We start from the raw sequence: 13401 nt of genomic DNA, 5'->3' as shown, positions 1-13401 counted from the left end.
AGTGATTGTCTGAACAGAGAGATGGGAGGGGGTGAGCCCTGAGCGAGCAGGGAAATAGCTCCCTCAGGTCTGCAGTTCAGATCTCCCAGCAGCACAATCTTGGCCCATGGGAGGCCAAGCAGAGAGCGCTCAGGGCACAGCTGGGCGTGAGCACAGCAGCAGGAGCCCCAGAGGGAAGCTTAGAGCTCAGGCTCCACAAACTGGCCAAGGTCTGCTCCCTGCCCATCCCCCATGTGCCATCCCACACCAAGGGGCTGAGGGGACAGGACTCACCACTCAAGGCAGATGTAGTGTTCTCCAGGGCCTGACACACAGCCAACACAAGACCTGTGGGGGAAGAAGAGAGAGAGATAAGAGTCAGCTCAGCAGCACGCGCCTTTCAGGATTTGAGGGCAGGATTCTTTCTGGAAAGGTAAAGACTGGGTAGTTTTACAAGGCGGCCACAGGCAGGCTTGGCTACATCATTTGGGGGGCTCAGTGCGAAGTGAAAATGCAGGACCCTTGTTCTAAGAGCAGGAACACTGTGCCATTAAAAGTACTAAACAGAAAGCTTTTCCCTTTCTTCCATGGTCTCTCTCTCTCCACCTGTCATGATGTTTCTTGTTTTTGTTTATACCATATAAATATTTTTATTGTGGTAATATATATATATATATATATAAAAAATTTACTACTTTAACCATTTAAAGGGTAGAGTTCAGGGGCATTAAGTACATTGTTGTGCATGTCATGATATATTTTTTTATTTTTATTTTTTTTATTAATTTTTATTTTTATTTTTTGCTAAAAGTATTACAAAGGGTATTACATGTCATGATATTTTTTATTTGCTATATGTCACTTCTGTCTTTGAAGTATGGGGATAATTGCAAGGTGAGCAGAGCCCCTCACAGGCACAGGGGCCCCAGCGACAGAGTGTGCAAGGGCACGTGCGACCACCGACTGGCAGTATCCCTTCCAGCAGCATCTGGGTGGATGTGCAGTGACCCAGGTAGAGGCACGAACGTCTAGTCAGTTGTTTCTTCTTTCTAAAAGCCAGGTGCCCCAACCAGAGGTGGACAGGTGACCCCCAAGGGTATTACAACCTCTGCACCAGGATGTACTAGGTACCTGAATCAGGGATAGGGGAGAGGCTCATGCCTATCTAGTCATCCACTGATCATCATGAGGACAGCTGCCACCAAGCCCTGTCCTGAGATGCCGTGGCTGCATGCACCTAACCTCAACCATTTTTTGTGTCCCTATCCCACCAGGGGAAGCAGGAGGTGGGATCACATGCCCCTGTGCACACTCCACTGTCCCACTGGATGTCACTTATGAGATACAAATTTAAAGATAAAACTATCAAGAATTTCAAGACTGCAGCCGCAGCCCCAACCCCTTGCTCAGGGCCCATCTGAGCGTGAGACTGCGGCTACACAAGTCACATGCCCATGCAGCCACCCCTGTCAACGGAAGACCTTGGGTGCCCAGATGTTACGGCAGCAGAGGTTTCTGGAAACACTGCAGCAAATTTCCAATGAAAAAGGAACCTCTTAGGAGTTATGCAATCAGCATGAACTGAGTTACTACAATGACTTCCTAAAACTGAAATGCAAAAGATGCCACGGTGGCCGCGCAGAGTCCGGGCCACTGAGGGATTAGCCTGGAAGGCAGATGAATCGAGCCATGCAGAAAACAAGCTCAGTTCTTCACTGTGACCACCCCCCTCCCCACTGCACAGGACCACGGCAAACCCCACCATGCATGTGAGGTCTGTATTCCTCTCCCACTCGGGGGATAGACAAAGAAGCCTTGACACTCAGTGGAGAAACACGTTTGGAACAGAAAGAGCAGTCATGCTCACAACTCTCCTTCAGGCCTTTCCCAGAGGCTCCTACGGAGGCCTGGACAAGCTATTTGGGCTGGAACAAGAAGAGAAGATGAGTAAAATCATTCTGTCTTCCCTATGCAGTTCTTTTGTGCTGCTCAATAGACACTACTTTTAGGAGCACAGCTCCTAGGCTCCCTGGACATATGTAAAAGGCTCAGTTTGTAATCCGCACACCAAGCGCTGAAGTGAGGCTTTCCTGCCAGAGCCAGAAGTCTTAGTGGTTCCACACTGCCAGCTGGGACCTGTCACACTGACTTTGCTGGCACCGTCACAAACCACTCAGGGCCAAAGCCAGCCAGTGACCTGTAGTAGCATAACAACGCGGGGATGCTTTGCATACCTCTCTGCAAGAAGTGCCACTGGCCAGTCACAAACTATCCCTGAACGGATGATTTATCCTGCCACTTCCCTCCCTGGGCCCATATTCCGTAAGTTAGTGAAAGTCCAGTTCCTGGGCTCCATGTCAACCTCTGTGTAAGCAAAACCAAGACAAGAAAGCAAATATCGTCGAACTGCAGCCAGGACAGAGCAGAAGCATCACTAACTCTCCAGGGCTGGGGAAGGGCCGCCCCTCAGCCTTGGGGCATGTTACTTGCCCCCTCTGTTCCTCCTCTGGGAGCTGTGATGTAGGTGTTTTGGGAACTAATCAGAGTTTGCAAACCCACCTTGTCCCACAGATGAAAGACGCTGGGTTTTGATTCATAATTTGAGCAATGTGAGAAGACTGGTTCCATGGAGAGCAGCTTCTTAGTGCTCTGGGCTTCTCTCTATAATCTTGATTGAGGCACAACCCAGCTAAGGCTGTGATGAAAGGTGAGGCCTCTGCTTTCCCTTCACCATGTGGTGAGCTCCCTAAGAAGGTCCCAGACCAAAAAGTAGGGTCACGTCTTTCACTTCTCAAGTAGGTGGGAACCACTTAGTGGCCAGGTGCCAGTTCCTGTCCAGCACTTTTACATGGGTTGTCTTATGGGGTCCTCAGAATAACCCACAATACAGGCACCTCCCAGCCCCCGGTCTTCTGGCCCAGCCTGTGGAAACACGTGGTTTTACAGATGAGGAAACAGGCTTAGAGAGGTTAAGAAATGCGCCCAAGCTCCTGCAGCCCAATTCAAACTCAAGTCTGTCCAACTCCTATGCCCAAGACAGCGTTTAATTACCACACACACAATAGTCCTTCCGATCACAGCCTGTCATGACACATTGGTAGGTATGTATTCACCAGTTACAGCCTCCAAAATGAGTCCAAACGACAGATTCAGCAGGTCTAGCATCGAAGCTGGAGCCCTCTCTTCTAGAGGCCACATCCGTTGCCTCTTGGGAATTTCCATGGCCTCCAATTCCCCCTCTGCGAGCAAGGTCTCCCGAGGGGCGAAGGTGTGAATGTCCAGACCCCTGACTGCCAATCTACGTAGGCCCAGGTGTCCCGACCGCCGGCACCCCTGGTTGTGCTTGGAAAGCCTGGCTCTGTGAAGGCCTTCCAGAAACATGTGGCCTCTGAGGCTCATCAGAGACACAGGAGATCCTACCCTGGAGCACCTGTGTGGGGAGAGCACAGCCCTGGGACAGCCGCCACGCCCACTGACTGCAGGGAGAAAGGCACAGTTCAGACAGGCTTGTGGCCCGAAGCCGCAGGCACCTCTCGCTTGAGTTTCAAAGCTGGACCTCTCCTGCCACAGGCCACCCAGACAGCCTCCTTCTGGGGCAGGAATCCTTTTAAGTGGCTCCTGCCAGCATCCCATGTCTGTTTAAATAGTTCCAAAGAGGGGAATCCCTGGATTATGGACTTAAAAAAAAAAAGGTGGGAGATTGGTGAGGGGAAAACCACTCACAACGGAAGGAAAGCCTTATGAAAGGCTGATCACCCCCACCCCACGCAGAGTGGGAACCAGACCTGCCCTCCAGGAAAGACAAGGGCTGCAATGCTTACAACGCAGCTGTTAGAAAGGCAATAAGAAGTTCCAGCAGAAAGAATGTCGGGAGAGGCGAGGCTAGAGGCTATTCATCTCGTGAGTACACATAATGGAGCCATCGTGAAACCCACTCACAGGGCGTCAATGGGAAATGCTGTGGAGAGGTGCTGGGCCCCCATCTCCCCTGGACCACAAAGCAGGGAGCCCTCCCTCAGCCCCTCTGTGCAGCCACTCACTCATGCACGGGATGGGGACCTGGGCTGTGCCTTTAGCACGGGACACCCTCCATCCTTTCCCACTCATCAGCCTGGTGGCTGTCTCCTCTGTGGACACTCAGCTCTGGTGCTGGGTCACACGGCGGAGTGGACCATGGCCGGCTCTGGCCTGTCACAGCCAGTGTTTGCTTCCAGGCTCTTACCCACTCCACTGTGCTGATCAGCCCGCTGTCCTCCGAGAAAATCAAGAGCTCCACATCTCATCCATTTTTGGGTCCCCTATGCCAGGTTTTCTACATAGGGGGTGAAGGTGAGGTTTTGGTGTCAGGGAGATGTGGGGAGGATGGAGAGAGGTTGCAACAGGTCCTTTGGATGAAGGATGCCCTCGAGTTAGAGGGGGTGGTGGTGAGGAAAGGCTTATGAGTAAAGAACGAATGCAGGCAGGAGGAGCAGGAGTCAGGCAAGAGAGATGCAGAAAGGAGTGTGGGTGTTTGGGGGGCAGCTAGGACCCCCCCTTCCTCTCCTACCATGCTTTGGGGTCGTGAGGGACAAAGGGAGGAGCTCAGGTAGTGGAGGGTGGTCCCTAGAAGGCGAGAATCCCGCAGCTCAGCATGCGGTCCACAGGGGATACCCCTGGAGCAGCCACGTGGGCATGAACATATGTGTAAATGGGTCACATGGAACCCAGGACCTGCTGGTACAGGTTTTAAGGCCTCTTCCCTCAGAAATTACATCCCAACATTAAATTTTATCTGCAAACATGGCCGGATTTTAACTGCATAGCAGAAACTGCAAGGTTTTATGACTTCAACAGGCTTTTTAAATGCAAGAGGTTTTGACAGCCTGGTGAAGATGCTGGTTGCAGGGTAAGGACTGATTAGGAAGAAAGGTTGTAGGAGCAGGGGGGAGGCCAGGAGACCACAAGCAGGCCCTCGTGACAATATCCATAAATGCAGAAAGCAGCCAGGGCATCCGCCATCGCCCCAGCACAGGGAGGCCAGCCCTCAGACAGGCCATGGTTGCTTTTGGAGGAGGTGACACTTCACATTTGCCTCAGCTCACAGACTCGAGTGACACTCAGTTCAGACGATGTCAGGCAAAGCTGCAGAGGAATTTGTGGCGGAACTGGCCGGACGGGATTAGGAAAACTCTGGGGATGGCAAGGAGAGTTTAGAAACATGTGACACAGGAATGAGTCACCTTGGGCAGACGGGCTCTGGACAGAGGGCTCTTTCTTTCACCATCCCAGCATCTGGATCACTGCTTTCAAAACACAGGTTGGACCCTGCTACCCAAGGAGAGAGTCTTATCGAGACATTATTTGAAAAGATTAGTGTTATGTTTCAGGTGGCAGGTCCTTCCCAAGGGAGCAAAGAAACCAACTATGCAGGGAGGGGCAGCTTTCAGTTCCAAACCACACAAGCGAGGTCCCGACCCCTGCGCCCAAACACAGCTGTGGCAAGGGACAAGTTCACCAGGGAGACCGTTCTAGGCCAGTGGCAGGCGGTGGAGGGAAGACCACCAGAGCCTGACTGGTCTTCTGAGCTCCCTCCTCACATCGTTCAGTCATAGGATTGCCACTGTGGCTAATGGCATTAATAATAATAATAGCAGCAACATCTGCTTGACAACTTACTATGTGCCCTGCATCGTCTGATTCCATACTTTAAGCAAGTCCTAAGATGTAGGTCCTATTATGCTCCCATTTTAGAGGTAAGAAAGTGGAGGTACAGGAGACGAAGCGACTGGCCCAAGGTCACCCAGCTTGTAAGTGACAGACATTGCAGGCTCATATTACAGGGCCCAGCTGGCTTTACTTTGTTTCTGCTTGTCCTGTGAAGTACAGCAAAGAACACTGAAATGCTAGAAAAGACCACCTCCTCCTCTTCTCTCCTGGACATAATCCACGTATGTCCTGTGACATGGGGAACATAGCTAAAGGGGAGACCAGAGACGAGGGTCAGCCATGAATGGTGTCGCCTTTAGCAAGTCACTTCACCTCTCTCACTCACAGGTTCTTTATATTTTTAGAGAGAGAGGAAGGCAGAGAGAGACAGAACCACCTAGCACACAGAGCACCAGCAAGGGGCACCACCACCGGCCTCCTTCCAACTCTCTGTAAGGTGGACCCATTGCCTTGAAAAAGGATCAGACAATAAGAAGGTCATGTGTGTTTGTCTCAATGAGTGTGCTCAGTTGATGGTAGTTTTGTCTTTCAATTTAGCACAATGACCTTTACATCAAATATCGGAAGACAGAAGAGGTCCTAAATCTGAACCTAAAAGTGAACTATGTTCCATCTCTACATTTCCCATGCCATCTTCCAATTTTAGTATATGTGCTGCTGAATCGAGCACAGTGCAGTCTTGATTTTGGCTTGACGATATATTGCAAGCTCACCACCTATGAGGGAATGCACTTGGGCCAGTGAGCTCGGGGCCCGAGGCTGCCCTTCCTAATGGCGTGGCCATAGGCAGCAAAGTCCAACTTGATGAGGCTAAGGCCTTATGACATCATGGAAAATAAGCCAGTGCTACCTGCATGCTCAGAGGTATTTTCCATTTCCCTCTCAGTATCTCTGTGGCTAGGAAAAAAACAAAGTTTTCAGCATGAACCATTAGGATCAGGGAGGTGGAAGAAATAAACAGGTGGGTGTCCACACTGCAACCCTCTACCATTTTCTAATTCTGACTCAGCGTCTGTTATGGCAGAGCAGAAAGGAGCCTTGACATCAGACCTGGGTTCAAATCCTGACTCTGCCACTCTTTTCTTGTGAGACCTTGGCTATGTTATCCAATCTTGCTCACTCGGTGTCCTCATATGTACATAAGGATGACACCTCCTCATACAGCTACTGCAAGGATTAAATGAAGTGAAATGGAGTATACAAAGTCAGGGAGAAGTGGAATCTTCCATACCACAGTGAAGGTAGATGAATATGGGGTACCAAAGGCAGCACAGAGATCCCCCGTTCCCAAAGGCACTGCCTCTGCTCCTCTGCCCCAAGCACCATCTTCAACCCTGACTACTTTCCAGAGGCCTGGCCCTCAAACCATGTGTTTAAAAATAACTTCATTTGGTCTCATCCCCTGACCTGTTCCACCTCCTCCTCTTCACTTCTGGGCGGGGCTGAAGGCCCAACAGACATCATCCATCCCTCCCTCCCCTTTACCTGGTATCCAAGTCACGGCCTCCTACACAACCTGCCTCCGCATTGTCCATCTCATCCATCCCCCTGCATCTGCTGCCGCTGCCCCAGTTCAGGCCTCATCATCTCTCCCGCGCTATCGCAATAGTTGTCTAACTGATTTTCCTGCCAACAGCCTTTTTACTTTGCTCCTGCTGCCAGAGAGACCTTCCTGAAGCACTTGCTGGACCATAGCACTCCTTCCCTCTAACCACCCACCCCCCCCGACCACCACCATGGGCTCCCTGCTCACAGAACCCAGTCCAAGTCCTGAGCAGAGATTTAAGGTGCAGGTCTGGGTCCTAAACCCCATTTCCATCTGCTCTTCCCACCACTCCCATCAGGCACTGTCCCCATTCCTTCCACATGACTTGCCCTCACTCAGAGCTTGGTGCCTTGGGTTCACACCACTGGGGATCTGACAAGTCCTTGCAGCTGTGCGATATTTGCTTCACTGCCTGAGCCTTAGCTCCCTTCACTGTAAGAAGAGAGAAAGCTATCCAGCTCCTGCACAGGGTTAGAGAAGAAATGAGGGGACACATGAGAAATATGCAGTAGGTTGAGTGGCACACCAATGGTAGCTGCTATTATAGAGAGTTACCATGAACATGTATTGTGCCCATCTGTCAAGTTGGCAGGCCCCTCCCTCTGCCCATGGATATCAAATTTGCCTCTCAAAGCTTTACTCAAACATCAGAAATAATAATTTCTTTGGAGAAGTCCTTATTTGATTTGCCTTGTAGTTTAAGTTTTCACATCTGACCTCTAGTGTGGTCAGGAACGGTGCCTTACTCATACCTACTCTCACACCTGGCATAACACCTGTACCTTAGTTAGGTTTTTGGAACTGAATTTCTCTAAGAGGTCACAGAGTTGGAGGGGGTGAGTATTGAGAGTGTGCACATGGGGAATAAAAAACCAGCTGATCCTTGGTAATTCACTCCTCACATCTATCCTAGACCCCCACAGCTCTAAGCTCTAAGTCTTGGTTCTCATTCTGATTTCAGTGGAAATGAAGAACACTTGAACCCTGGCATTCATTCATTCAACTGGTGCTCACTGAGCACCCACCACATGGCAGACACAGTTCTCGGTGCTGCTGAGATAGCAAAGGACTAACAGTTCCTCCTCTCACGTCTGCAGTGCACTTGTCCCATGGAAACGAATCCTTCCAATTCTTGGAAACCATTTACACTGAACTCCATTACAAATGTGGGGCTGCACCACCATTCAGATGGGTGGTGAGTTAAAATGTGCCTTCTCCTTCAACAATGACGTTAACTAGTCTCGCTAGCATGGAGAGAGGGCCCTGGGAGTGTGGGGAAGTGTCGTCCTTCTGAGCCGGGAGTGCAGCTGCTGAACCGCGTGCCAAGATGATCCTCAGTTGTTTCGTCACTGATAAGATGACCCCTGAAACGTTTTTTCTTTTCAGATCCTTAGCTCATTTTGTAGGCTCTCCTGAAAACTGTATGAGAAAACAGGAAGACCTGCACCTCGGACCCCAAGCAGGGGAAGACAGAGGGAGTGATAAGGGGTGTAGGGCTCATTGAATGGCTTGGAGCTGCAGGTTGCTGAGCACTACATCTTCAGGGGCTCCCCAGGTGACGGCAGGACTTGCCACAGGTTTAAAATCCAGATGAGGAGACACAACGGAAGCAAACACACTAACTTGTGTTCTGTGAATATCCACCCAAATGTGAGTACCTGGCTCAGGTCTCCTAAATACACTCGCTAGTGTTTTCATGCCTAGAAAACCCTCCTGCTGCGCTGACCTCACTTCTAACCAGTCTTCCAGGCCCAGCTCAACCCCCATGTCCTCCACACGCCCTGCTGACCATTCCAGCAGGTAGCATTCTCACCTTTCACCTACTGACCCCTGTCAGCAGCAGGGCAGGTGCATAGCCCACCCGTCACTCACATGGCTCTTCCCTGTCCCTCTCAGCCCAGACCTCATTTCCCACCATCAACTCAGGAGAACCGATTACTATCTTTCTCTCCCCACTTCAAGGGGCAAATGAGACTATTTATAAAATGCTTGGAGTTCTGTAGAGTCGAGGGCCTAATTAATGCCCAGGACAGACACCACATGCATCAGAGAAGTGTTGCAGCTGTAAAGGAAGATGACATGTGCTCTTTTGACTTCCAGGAAAGTGTGCAAAAAAATAAATGACTAAATAAAAAAGCCTCCAGACCCTCGCAGGAGGAGGTGGGTGCTGCCTAACTGAGATATCTTTGTTTCTAAGGACCAGAAGGTGATACAATACACCTCTCCTCGCCATCTCCCCAACTCCCCACCCACCTGAAAGCCTTACAGAACAATGCTGTCTTCTGATCTGGTGGTCTGAAAGGACCCTTGCCAATAATGCAAATAGCATACAGGGGCAAATGATCTCTTCCAATCAAACAGTTAACCAGGATGCACAGGGCATCTCCTCTGGGTGAGGAAGGCCTGGTGACTGATCTCAATCCCCCACATCTACGCTACACCCTTTTTTGTTCGGAGGCAGCAGTCATATCTCCAGCAGAGTTAACGCCTTATCAAAGACCTGGACCAAGGGCTGGGTCCTGAGTCAAACTTCCTCTTCCGCAAGGCCTGCTCCTGCGCTGGCGGGCTGAGGGCCCCCGTCCAGAGGTTGCAGAGCAGCAGGGCAAGTATCCCGGGCTAGCTGGAGTTCCCTGGCCACTGAATCACCAACAGGCTGTACCAGGGCTGAGCTCTGAGGTCGCAAGAAGCTGGGCCAAGCCAAGGCGCTCCGAAATCCTGTTCCAGCTGACTGACACAGAGTTGAGGCATTAAGGTGTCTGTGGAAAGGACTATGCTGAACACTCTCAGAGTCCCAGAGGAAAGAAGGGGTGGGAAGTGTACTAAAGATAAGGCCAGGATAAAGCGGTAGACACAATGGCTCTATGTGCAGGCCCCAGGCCCCTCAGCACTGTGAACCAGTGAGTGGAGACCTGGCTGCCAGGAAATTCAGGAATCCAATGCCAGCTCTGGAAGAGCCCACTGCATGGTGCAAGCCCCTCCCCGTCCAGGGAGGCCCATTGGGCGCATCTCAGCTTCCCCTGGCCTTGTGGTGGCCCCAGAATCCCCATCCTCTGGTCAGCAGGGCTTTGTCTGTGCAGACCTCAGACCAGCAGAGTTAGCGTCTCAGCAGAACCAACCAAGCCAGGCGAATCCTTCAGCCCCGTCAAGGCCATATGTAAACATCACTTACTACAAGTGGCTTGGAAGTAGGCTACGAGCAGGGAGGAGGTAAAAAAATAAGCAATCTTTGACTTCTGCCCCACTTCCTCCATGTGAATAGCTTAGTAATGACAAACTCAGCCCTTCCCCCGCTCCACTCTGGGCAGCCCCGGAGCCACCCTGCAGAAGGCACTGTGAAACTTGGGGTTTGGGCTAAGATAAATACCTGTGTGACTTGGCAGAATTTCAGATCAATGTGGCACCAGCCTGCGGGGGGAGGGGGGGGGCAGAGGGGACAGTGATGGCCCAATGCTGATCACCACTGTCAGGTTTCCCCTGTGATCTGTATCTTCAGGGGTGGCCACAGAACACCCCTGTGGAGAACTCATTTGACTAGATAAGGGCCACTGATTGAGAAGTAAGTTTTAAGCAGAGGAGACAAGTTTCCAGAACTCCAGATTTTTAAGAGCTAAGGGGAAAACACCGTGAAGTTCCGATAACCCCACATTTCTCAACCCGCCAACTGGTGCCAACTGAGACAGTGCCTATGTTCTTTTTCTTGGGCCCTGGAAGTGAGGGGCAGGAGGAAGAGGAGAAGGAAGAGAAAGAGGAAGAGGAGGTGGAGGAGGAGGAAGAGGAAGAAGAGGGCGAGAAGGAGGAAGAGGAGGAGAGCGTGGGTGAGAAAGGGCCTGAGTGACAAGTGCAGGTACCAGCTGCTAGAAGGGCCTGGATGAGGGGTGGGCAGGAGGTGCTCAGACTGGCCTCCTTTCACTGGGAGACCCTGCCACCCTGAGCCCTGACAGGAGAGGCACTGCTGGCACTGCCTCCTAGGGAACATCTGGAAACCGGTGAGGGTAGTTTTTTTGAGGGTAGTTTTTGGTTGTCACAATGACTCAGGGGCACTCCTGGTATTTAGTGGGTGAGAGCTGGAATGCTAAATTGCTGTAATGCACAGGACTCTGTCCTGACTAAGATGCTAATAGTGCACTCTGTTAAGAAATTCTGGACCCCAACAGGGAAAGTCTCTTCAACCGCAGGCCATTCAGCCTCAAATGAATGGGCAGAAGCACCCCAAACCCAGGGGAAAGGGAACAAGCTGGCAGTCACATCAACAGACAGGGCCACTCATCAGAGCCTTGCAAACGGTCTCGGGGAAGCTTGTAGAGCAGGGGTGGGAAATCTTTTCTCTGCCAAGGGCCATTTGGATATTTATACCATCATTCTCAGGCCATACAAAATTATCAACTTAAAAACTAGCCTGTTGTACTTGGTCAAACATTTGATTAACTCACCCCTAATGCCTTGGCAGAGTCAGACCAAATGATTTCACGGGCCTTATATGGCCCTCGGGCCAGACGTTCCCTACCCCTGTTGTAGAGTAACCACGGTGATCAGCCTGCCCTCAGTTAACTGGGATGCTCCCTTCCCCATTCAGTAATTCCCTCTTTTCTTATGTTCATCTGTCTGTCTCTGTATTAACCCAAAGTATTTGGGTTGCACAATACAAAGCCCACCTATAAAGTAACAAGACCGACAAGCCACAAACAAACCCACTCCCAGTCTTTTACGGTCATGAAGTGCCAGAGAGACTCCCAGGAGCCCTGAGAGGGAGGGAACTGACCAGAGAGGTGATGCATTCGACTCTCTCTTGGGCCACCTGCCCGATTTTAGTCCCCTAATGTATTTCCATCAGAGCAACGCAAGTTCTTCTGGTAGCAAAAAACTGTTCATGAATGCCCCCAAAGCACTTAGTTGAATGGGGAGAGTCTCGTGGACTGACACAAACCAGTGAGGGACAGGCCCCACAGTTTTGGTGCAGGGAGCATCAGATTCCTTTTAGTGGTGTCACCTTAAAGCATTTGAAAGGAAGACAAAAATCTGGGGAAGACACAGTAGCTCTTGCAGGGAAAATGGGAGTGGATCCCCCTCCCCCAACTCTGCTCCTGCTCCTGTACCTATTCGCTTCTTTGAAGACAGGTAGAGATGAGAAACAAAAGAGCAGAAGGAGCAGGAAAAGGGGAAGTTTCTGCCAGCATGGTTTAGCTCTAGCAAGAATAGGGGGACTACAGGAAGAAGAATGTGGGTGGCAGTCCTGCACATTTAAGGGGTGCAGTGAGAAAAGGGTCTTAGATGATTACCATTCAGGGTATTACTGAAGCATTGTTTAGGAGAACCAGGCTCATCTCAGTGACAATGGTGTAGGAACCAAAATAAGCAGATAAAATGGTGCAGCCTCCTTGGAGGGCAGTATGGTGGTTTCTTACAACAGTAACCACAGTCTTACCATTGGGCCAGCAACTGAGCTCCTTGGTATTTATTCAAATGATTGAAAACTTATGTCCACAGAAAACCTGCACTCAAATATTTGTAGCAGCTTTATTCATAAATGCCCAAACTTGGAAGTAACCAAGACATCTTTCTGTAGGTGAGTTGGTAAACTGTGGTACATCCAGACAATGGAGTACTACGCAGCAATGAAAAGAAGTGAACTATGAAGCTATAAAAAGACATGGAGAAATCTTAAATGCATATTACTAAGTGAAAGAAGCTACTCATAAAAATCTATGGACCGAGACTCTGTGATTCCAATTATATGGCATTCTGGAAAAGACAGTAAAAAGATCCATGGTTTCCAGGGGCTTGGAATGGGGTGGGGTCGGAGGGAAGGTTATCCTTTAGGGGAAACAGCGGGGGTTGTAAGGGCAGTGAAGCTATTCTGTGTGACACTACAATGGTGGATACAGGTCATTTTGCATTCGTCAAAACTCATAGAATGCACAATGCAAAGAAGAGACCCTAATGTAAACTAGGGGCTTTAGTTCACACTTAACTCTAGTTAAAAACACATTACTTTTAGTTAATAATAATGAACCAATAATGACCCATCAGCTGTTGCAAATGTACCACACTAACGCAAGATGTTAATAATAAGGGGAATTGTGTGGGGGTGGATAAGGAAGTATATAGGAACTCTGTACTTTCCACTAAATTTTTCTATAAACCTGAAATTGCTCTAAAAATGTCTATTAAAA

General features: G+C 50.1%; 1 protein-coding gene across 2 annotated transcripts in view; it reads right to left on the bottom strand.

Moving 5' to 3' along the window:
* The window catches only part of TGFA (transforming growth factor, alpha), a 93923-nt gene that overhangs the window by 65083 nt on the left and 15439 nt on the right, over nucleotides 1-13401 (bottom strand). Inside the window, exons 1-2 of one of the 2 annotated variants that reach the window (XM_014540936.1) lie at nucleotides 3093-3419; nucleotides 274-327 (exon numbers count right to left, since the gene is read on the bottom strand). In XM_014540936.1, coding sequence (XP_014396422.1) covers nucleotides 274-327; nucleotides 3093-3378 — 340 coding nt within the window. In that variant the 5' untranslated portion in view covers nucleotides 3379-3419. Of the gene's footprint in view, nucleotides 1-273; nucleotides 328-3092; nucleotides 3420-13401 lie in introns of those variants that run through there. The other variant, XM_014540937.1, reaches the window with a different exon arrangement.

This window comes from Myotis brandtii, unplaced genomic scaffold (genome assembly GCF_000412655.1).
Source record: "Myotis brandtii unplaced genomic scaffold, ASM41265v1 scaffold251, whole genome shotgun sequence".
Taxonomy (NCBI): domain Eukaryota; kingdom Metazoa; phylum Chordata; class Mammalia; order Chiroptera; family Vespertilionidae; genus Myotis; species Myotis brandtii.
Note: the sequence above shows the minus strand (reverse complement) of the source record. Positions and strands in the feature narration are given on the sequence as shown.